A 9,707-nucleotide genomic window follows, 5' to 3' on the forward strand; every position below is an offset into this window, starting at 1 on the left:
ATTTTTCAGACAGTTTTTTTTTAGTGAAGTACTCAATGTTTGAGATCTAAACTGAAAATGTGAGGAAAAAAAATGGAAATTAATCACACAAGGAACAGCTGTAGAGTAAGAGAGAAGCTTTCTGGTTAGATAAGACATTTAGCAACGCAAACATGACAAGGAAGAATCACAGTTTAGAAAAGGATTGATCTCGCCAATTTATTCATTTTCATGCATGATACAATTTACTTGCCGTTCACCTAAAGAAAAATTAAACAATTGCGATCAAGTTTAGTATATATATATATATATTTAACACATTCAAATTTATTGAAGATTAAAATGTGATAAGTATTTTTTTATTTTTAAAAATAAATTTATTTAAAATTTTTAAAACTGAAAATTAAAATTAATTACTCATTAATTAAAATTCTCTCAAACCAAAGTTGAATATTACCACCATAAACACAATTATGACTCAAAAATAAGATTACAGCTCAAGCTAGACATACAAAAAGGGAGATTATGTCATAATGGGCAATGATATTGATACAGGATGCTGCATTAGTGAGATCTTCTTAATAGAATAATGTAGATACAGTAACTAGTTTATATAATTTTTTAAAAATATATTTTTAACATTTTAACACAATAAAAAATAGTTACAAATAAAAAGTTAGAAAAATATTTTTACAATTTTTATAATGTAGATAATTTTTTTTACAATAAAAAATTATTTCAATAGAAGTTTAAATTAAATTTACAATTTAAAATAAAATTGTAATTTTAGAAAATAAAAATAATTATATGAATATAAGAAGTAGTTTAAAATCGAATTTATAAAAAAAAATAAATTTAAAATAAAAAGAGAATCATTTTTATTTAATAGGAAAGATTTAAGAACAAAGTAGATTTAAGACATCTTTTTAATAAAATAAAATAAGGCGAATTGGAATTCTGTCCTAAGAACTCCGTTAAATGCATCAAAAATTTCAGCAATAATATTCACTGCATTATGACGTAATTACCCATGCATTCAACTAAATTTTTAAATGGGAAATTTCAGTATATAATAAATGTATATTAATTTATTTATTAACTTCAGTAAAATATGGCTCGAAAACATCTATGGCTACCACAACAGATCTTGAACTAAAAGCTTCCATGTTAATTTTAGGCTTATTAGAAAGCAGGCAAGAAAATTGGAGTGGCACTGGTATTCACAATGCATGAAATATAGTTGTGGTAATAAACGCTAAACTGGCTTACCCAGCTAATGGATTGAAGCTATGAAATTAGAATTTACAACATATGTTTTGTGAGATCCAAATAGTACACAAATCTAGATAATAACACCAGAGCTTTTATCTACCTCTGTCTAAACCAAGCACTGTTGGTAGAGTTAAATATATGTAGAGTTAAATATATGGGCATTTGACATGCAAGATGAAGAGGTGTTTACTTGCCAAGGCATGGTGCCATTTGGTATCAACTTCTGCTGGCTCTACTTCGATTGAGTGCTGGGCTTTCATGTAGCGTTGTTAGAATTTGAGGCATTGACATGCCACCTGAGACGACGATCTCTGCAAGTAACGATGGATTTGAGTTAATAAGGATGAGTTCACAGGATGTTTTCTTGGCCGAGTCGGCTCTTCCGGAGCTGAGTTGCTATAAAAATAATAATGGTGGAAGGGCTGTGGTTTACCAATTCCTTCACGGACAGAGAGATTTGGTCTGATGACATCATTGGAATTGACCAGAAAAATATCACCAATGTAGAGATGGTTTGTTGGTACATAGACACAGCAGAGTTCCTCCTCTCCATTGTAGCTCTGTTGCATAATGGAGAAATAGGTGATATACTTTACTGTACAAAATGAACAATTTTTATGAGGAAGAACATGATAGAGAAATGAATCTTCAGAATTGCCAAAATTACAGCTTTGAGCACAAACAATACATAATTATGGGCGTTAGATACTTTTATGATGCTTCAGCCGGTACCAATAGTGATTTCTGTTCCACACACACACACGGGGCTAGTTTTTCCACTTTTCTTCCTTCGCTCCTTTCTCTACCACATGTTTTGTCAGCCCTTCGTTTTCATTCTGCCATTCTACTTATTTGACCTTTTTTGAAATAAATAACCAGAGAGAATGGCAATTAGCTAAGCCTGAATGATTTAATTTATTCCCATATATGCCACCTGATCCGATATACTAGTTTTTTTTTTCCACTCCTAAGTAGAGGTGCATAAATTTGCACCAAGAGAACATGAGCATAGACTTTTTTTAGAACAAATATCAAAACTAAGCATTCATGGCAATAATGGACCTGAAGAAGAACAGTTGAAGTGATAAATCCAAAGGCATATTCACCAACTCGAGGATGCCTAATAATGGCAACTTCTTTAAAGGCTTGTTTATTCTGGTCTGCAAAATGGGAACATAGATTATGCACGAATACATCTGATAGAGAATTAAAAAAAAGACTAGTATAAAATACCAGGTGATACAGCAGAACTAATTTGCTTAGAGGCATTGTAGATATGCCGAACAAAAGGCATGCGCTTGATAAACCATTCACCCAGACTGAGAACAGAAGCCCCTAACCATGATGACGTGAACACTCCAACCAGGAAGATGAATGTTATGGAAGTCACAAAACCAAGTCCTACAAAAATGAGAGTTCCATTTAAGTAAACCACCTGATTAACTAAGATAACAAAATGCAAAGGATCTTTTAAACTAACACACACCCAGCAGAGCACTTATCTTTATCCAAGACAGTAATTAATGTTGATAAATTATGTGATGCAATAAAAAAATGCTTCTTGAACCCTTACAATGGCTAATTCAGGAATAATACCTGGACATGAGTTTGCCTGAAATTTTGGCATTATAATTGAGAGATAAAGCCGGTGAGTGGTGAGAAGATTACAAAAAGTTAAATAATATTAATTACCAATACATGCATGCTCTTAAATAATGGATACAGAAAGGTATAATCTAGGCAGATAAACCAAAATGTTCTCTGAGAGAATCGATTTTCGTACCAAATATGTTAATCCCAAGTTGAGCATAGATTGGTGAAAAAAAGCCATCAACAAAGTGAATGAACCACCAGGTGATATAGAAGGTGATTGCAATTGGAAACAAGATGACACTGCACAGGAAACAATAATAGATCAGAAATTAAGATTTCATCCAGGAGTACTTGAAAGTTATGGTAACAAATACAACACATACAAAACCAATGTGCTTTCTATAGTTAAATACACCAGTCATTTAGCATATGGCTTAGAAATAGAAAAGAGCCAGAAAAAAGGGGTGAAGCAAAATAATTATACATCATGATGGGGAGTATCAGGATACAAGTAAATAAATTGGTCCCTTTTCTAAGAGCTTAAGCTTTTGGATTACTGGTGATTATTGCATCATTCAAGTATATCCAGCACCCATTCTGATGGATGGCCTGAGTTTTAATATTTATATGTTCTTCATAATAACTTGTCAACAAAGATAATGTCTAAATTAAAATTAAAGGAAAATAAATGAAGCATACTGAATACATAAACTAAGTCTATTGAATACATTTAGCGATAAATGAAGAATCAATGAGGTAAACATACTTACGGCTACTGATCTTGAGAAACCAAAGTTGAACGACCTTGTTACGGATATGATCAATCATACAAAGAAAATTTCGACAAAGATTATGATTAATTCTGGATCTCTATTTTTCAAGTAACAATAATCAGTAATCTTCATAAGATATAAGGTGTGACCAACTGACTCCGAGATAATATAAGGCAACTCACTGCTCAAACCACAGATGATGAAGACTTGCATCCAAGTTCCACTCTCGTCTACCTTTCCACTTATTATAGGTTATAACCAACTTACAATTAACATATTGTCATTTGTTCACATATGCTTACATTAAGATAGCTACACTACACCTGGCACTACCATCTCATAGAGGGAGAGGGCACCTCAACGCATAAATAAATGCATCATGAGAGGGAGAGAGACAACTCTGAAAATTTTCCTGAAATCAGCAAGTCCTTCAGCCTAACAATGATGAGCTTAAAAATTGTGTTTTACCATCAGCACGTGACATTAAATATAAGAAAGAAGGAAACACATTCACACATACAGAAAAGAAAACATAAAAACCAGCAAAGGCCACAATAGACTAGTTCTAATAGCAAAGAAACACATTCACACATACATTTTCATAGCCGCTAAAAATTTCCAATGGATAGAACTAAAAGAATGCGTACACCAAAAGAAATCTAGTTTCTTATGAAGGACCGGAGAAATTTAAGATCAACAAAGAGAAGCTTACCATCCTGTCATGAACTTCTTTGATGCCCAACTTCGTATAACTTTATAAAAGGCCTGAGACCACAAGTGGGAATAACTGAGGTAAGTTTCCGTAAATCAGCCCCAAACAGTGCAAAGATTCCAGATATGTCTGTGCATCTCTCATGGAATAAGTTCTTTCTAATAAAAGTCTACCAGTGTTTTGTAGTTGATTCTTGAAGCCATCATCCAATAATTCTTTCTAATATCACGGAGATTACGAGCATGGATTTTACAGCATGAACAGGACGTGAAAATCTACCAACGGCGTTATTAAAAAGGGACCAAAGATAACACATTATCCATGCAGTTCTAGTCATACGAGCCACACACTTCGAGGGAACTGATTTTGATATGACGAGGAACATAATTTGAGTATCATGCTATATAAGCGTCAAAATTTAAGGCAGAACCAACAGATTTCTTTGCAGGAGCAGACAAGGAACACGGTTGCATTTAGTTGACTCGCTATTTCAGTATTTCCTATATGAACGTAATTATTTTACAAAACCAAAAGGAGCAATTTTTGCAGCTCATTCAGTCATTCTCCATTAATTTGATCCACCGCTTGAAGCAAACAAATCCGAGACGAAAAGTCAATCGAAAAGAAAAAAGACCGCACCAGACCAAACCCTAGTGACCATCCTCTAAATAACGCATAAAATGATCAGAATAAGGAGACTCCGACCAGATCAAAGTAAACAAAAACCCTAAATCAAGAAGAGAAGCGGCGAAACCAAATTAGTGGAAGGGGAGCGACCTCTCGACCCGAGCTGTGGAGGTGGACGGAGGCGGAGGAACCGGCGACTGAAGAAGAGGACGCCTTGGCGTCAGGGTCCTCGTCGGCGTCGGAGGGGCGGTCCTCCACTGGGATAAGGAGCTCCCGATCTCTCTCCCTGCTCGCCATCGCAATCAGCGACTTGTCGTCGACCATCACCTGCGCCTTGTTCTCCTGCCGAAATGGAAAACGGTTTGAACCCTTGTTGGCGTTATAGCAAGGACGTAACGTTTCGTCCGCGACAAGGAAACTGGAACTGATAAAGCAACGCTTCTAGCTTCCATTCTTTATTTATATTTTAAGAAAATATAAATAATTATTTTTCTCTTTTATAAAACAAATAAATAAATAAATTTACTTTTGAGTATTAACTAATTTAATATTAATCTTAAAATATATGAGATGTATTGGAACTGCATAATGCCACGTGTTGCGTTGCTTGACTGATAATATTAACAAGATATGCGCAATCTTTTATAGCATGAACAAAAACCAAGAAACTGCACTTTGAGAACAAATGAGTTTGAAAGTTACACGAAGACACACTTGTTTCTGAATGGAGCTTTGTTCTAGTTACTCAAAGGGAAAGGTTGATGAGTGAATTGGCCCAAAAAAATTTTCCTAGCAGAGTCTCAAACTCAAAGGGGCAGCGAGTCATATATATGATTTACATTAATGACTTGCTCTTGCTTTGGTTGTCACTTTCATTGGCTGTCTCGGACCAAATTACTAGGCTCGCTCAAAACATACTTGGGTAGTTCATACTTGGCACCTGTAAAATTTCATGGAGTATGTCACAACTAGGAAACCTGAAGATGGAGGAGAACGAAAGCGTAATTAGTAAAGAAAACAGTTGTAACCTCGTTCGTCATAACACACTGTCATATCGGCATTCGAAACTATGATTCCCGCACTGTCCACTATTGCTTGTGCAAGGCTTAAATCAGCTTCGGCAGCAGCTCGGAGTGCATCCCAGATCTCTGAGATATTATCAACTTACATTAATGCTTCTGGGAAGTTCATGGTAGCTTTAGGAAACAAAGTAGCACAGAACTAAACAAACCATAAAAGTAGGTTCTTTTCCCTCAACTAAAATTGAAAAATAGCAAATGTTCATACATTTACCAAGCTCAATGCCAGATGTGACTTAGAAATTTAGATTAGTCTGTAAGTTATTCATTTCAAAATACTAAGGACTTGTTTATGGACTTCTGTGAATCTGAGCAAACTCAATATAAATGAATGTATTTACAAACTTTATAACTGATTCAAAAATAAAACATAGAGTTCATGTTCAATTTATGAATTTAGCAATATAATATATATAGTAATAGTATATATATAAACTATTAGCATAAACAGAGATATGTATTTCATTCATATATAGCTCAAGTGTACATTTATAAAGAATGTTGTTATAGACATGAACTTTTTAACTAAAAATTAGCACCATTAGGCAAAATCCTGCAAAGTTGTCACCTGTTGCAGAGTTGAGTATCCATATTGGATGCTCAACCCTTTGGCGATATAACAATGCCTTTACGAGCCAACTAGCTGGTTGGCTTTATGAGATTAACAATCCAAAAGCTTCATCCATAATAACAAACCAGTTTTTGTAATCAATGTTTGGTCCATCTATAATCCTAAACTTGATAAATTTCAAATTGAAAGAGGCAAATATCAGCTAACAGATCAAGATATAATAAACTGCACTACTGCAGATCTAAAAATGGCCAACAAATTTGAGCAGCCTAAATAGAATCTCCCTAATAATCCAGAATATTCTAGAAATATATAATTTTTTCCACTCCAAAAGTCTTCTTACTAAAAATATTCCTCTTTAAATATTCCATTATCGTTACAATTGTTCAAATGATCTCTGAAAGAAATAGCCACTAACCTGCAGGTTGTAGTCTCCTGTTTGAAATTACCTGATACTCTTGAATTATAAGGAACGACTTGATATTGCAATCTAATTCAGGGTACTAATGAATTTCTGGTTGTATGACCAAAATAAATGCATATATTAACATATTTCTGTATCATGTATATTGTTGACACAATGCTAATAATGCACCCTGTTAAACAATGCATTGAATTTAAGACAGTGGGAAATCATATGATTGTTATTCAGGATAAGTTCAGCAGCAATTATGAGCACCCAGTTTAGAACCATCACTGGCAGCAGCATACGTGAGATTTCACACAAACACACTATATGGCAAGCAAGAAATGCTAAAACTATCAATAGATAATAACACAGGCAAAAGTAGAATTGATTAGATAAGCACCTTTTTGGCCACCATAATGAGGGGCAGTGTCCCAAAATTCTTCACGCAACTGTTTAAGTTCTGCCCTAGTTATCGGTTGGGGATGCTTCCAGGATCTTGGCTTCCGCAGTGTCTTAGTTGTCTCTGAATGCATTGAAGCTATTTCAGATTGATATAGGTGCAATCATACGAACTAAATTATGCATCAAATGCTGCAGTTCTCCATTATAGGCTATTGCTTGTTATGTTGAGTATTTAATGAGAAAAAAATGGTAATTTGATGGGCATGTGTTAACTTTGGGCTTATTAGTTCTGGTGCAAAAAGGAATCAAAAGGGTGTTTCCTAGCTTCATCTCCTACAGACATTGTATATGAGCAATTCAACAGCTAGAGCTAACTGGAGGGAGGTCCTAACATGAAAAAGATTGAAGTTTAACACATTTGCAATACATGGGATCCCGATTGGCTCATCCCATACATTTAACATACTGCTCAACCATATATAACCAGTATACACATCACACAAAAGTTTTTCCTTTCAAGAAAAATCACTTTGACTGTCTATCTTGAAATTATAATAAGACCTGATGGTTCCAACTTCTAACTATTTGGATTTGCAAAAAATCAATATCAGGAATTATTTAATACAAAAGGCTTCTAGATCTATGAATAAACATGACCCACAAGGAAAATCCACTATGTTTTCATATAAAATTCAAGCGGTTGAGGAAAACTTCTTTCAGCACAGAAATTGTGGAACGAGATATATTATACAGAAAGATCTAGCAGCCCATTATTCATGGCACAACTAAAAGGGTAAAAGTTTTAGTGCATGCATTTAACCTAAGACAGAAAACAAAAAAGAAAGTCACTAAGTGAATTGTGATTAAATGGACCATTCGGTGCAATTGGTGAACAAATGAATCTGGATTTCCTTTCCATAAGATCAGCAAGATATCAATCAGACTGAAAGATTAGTTTCTTGTAGGAGAGCATGAATCAAAATCTGCATGTGTATTGAAAAAAAAAAACAAGGAACTTGCTTCATACACATAATCAAATTCCTGGTGAAGTAAATAAAACCCAGTTTTCCAACATGAAAATAGAAAAGTAGGCCAAGGCCAACATACTTCAGAAACAAAATGGGCTTGCTGCAAATTTATTTACTAGAAAAAAATTCAGCCTCGTACTTGTTCTTCAATTGACATTAGATTTGAAAATAGGTGAATAGTTGGCCTAAGGAGAAAAGGGCTTAGAGCACAACAATCTGACTTTTGATCCTTTTTGCTGATACTTGTTCCTAGAGTTTTCTGTCATGAGTTATAGAATGCTATAGTGCAGATTTTCTTGATGATTGCTATATCACTTAAGTTTCTCATTTCTACATGAATCCCCTACTTTCTGATAGCTAAACATAGTTCCTTTTCAGATATCATAAAAGAATATAAGCAATATTATATGCTCTAATTATCCAATCCAAAGTCAGACATGAAAACCATTCAAAGAAGATTAAAAAAAAATCATTTGAATGAGAATTACCACACCAGTAGCTATCACTTCCCCTGAAACGCTCAAAAGAATCTCAAAAAGTCATTGACCTTCAACTCAAACAAGAAAACTCTCCATTAAAAACCGTTTCATTATACTCGGTCAACCCGTCCTCCAGCAAAGAATGTAAATATCTCATCGGATCTAATTGCCACCAATGCTAAGAGGAAACTGGTTTTTTAAACGAAAAAAAAAACATGTCTTGAACCCAGATGCTACAGATACGCAACAGAACAACGGCAATTCAAGAGCCAAAAAAACAATTTTGCGCAACTGAGCAAAATAGAGGTCCAATTCGATAAAATGAATCGAGATGTAAACAAGAGGAACAGGCATAAGCAAGACAGGAAAGATCTATTCAGCTCGCCTTCTCCTCCTTTGACCGGAGTGGATCCAGCGCAGCCCATCCTCGCGCGGTGGCGCCCCAATTGAGCCGATTACGATCGAGAAACTCCACCAAAAGGGTCAGAGCACGAGGCGATGGGGCGAATCCGGGGCGATTGGTAATCTTGAGAGGAGGAATCGTAGATCGATCTCGCAAGCGAGCAAGGCGCAGGAGGTGGGGTTTGGCTACTCGTGGATAATTGCATGGGTTCGGGGTGATTTGGCCTTTGGGCTGCTTTATTTAATTTAGAGGTTTTGTAAAATTGCATCGGGATCCATAAAGATTCAATTATTAGCCTCGCGTTTGATAATTTAGGAAAACAACCCAAATAATATATGAAATTTTAAAAATACTTTTTAAAATTTTGGACTATCAAAATA

At 34.8% G+C, this 9,707-nt stretch overlaps 2 protein-coding genes across 2 annotated transcripts; both read right to left on the bottom strand.

The window, feature by feature from the left end:
- Nucleotides 1-1,228: 1,228 nt before the first annotated feature.
- Nucleotides 1,229-5,352, bottom strand: LOC141827718 (protein CONTINUOUS VASCULAR RING 1-like). The gene is made up of 7 exons (XM_074715038.1): nt 5,107-5,352; nt 4,330-4,382; nt 3,035-3,144; nt 2,485-2,652; nt 2,314-2,411; nt 1,685-1,811; nt 1,229-1,562 (listed from the first exon to the last, which is right to left on the bottom strand). Exons 1-7 carry the CDS (start codon nt 5,278-5,280, stop codon nt 1,468-1,470), a joined length of 825 nt encoding a protein of 274 aa, XP_074571139.1. The 5' UTR covers nt 5,281-5,352; the 3' UTR covers nt 1,229-1,467.
- Nucleotides 5,353-5,596: 244 nt separating this feature from the next.
- On the bottom strand, nt 5,597-9,526 carry LOC141838497 (uncharacterized). The gene is made up of 4 exons (XM_074726004.1): nt 9,310-9,526; nt 7,416-7,538; nt 5,985-6,104; nt 5,597-5,896 (listed from the first exon to the last, which is right to left on the bottom strand). The coding sequence occupies exons 1-4, from the start codon at nt 9,347-9,349 to the stop codon at nt 5,829-5,831; spliced, it is 351 nt and encodes a 116-aa protein (XP_074582105.1). The 5' UTR covers nt 9,350-9,526; the 3' UTR covers nt 5,597-5,828.
- Nucleotides 9,527-9,707: the final 181 nt, after the last annotated feature.

The sequence above is a fragment of the Curcuma longa genome, chromosome 1 (assembly GCF_044706935.1).
Source record: "Curcuma longa cultivar G26 ecotype Majalengka, Jawa Barat chromosome 1, ITB_CL_G26_1.1, whole genome shotgun sequence".
NCBI lineage: Eukaryota > Viridiplantae > Streptophyta > Magnoliopsida > Zingiberales > Zingiberaceae > Curcuma > Curcuma longa.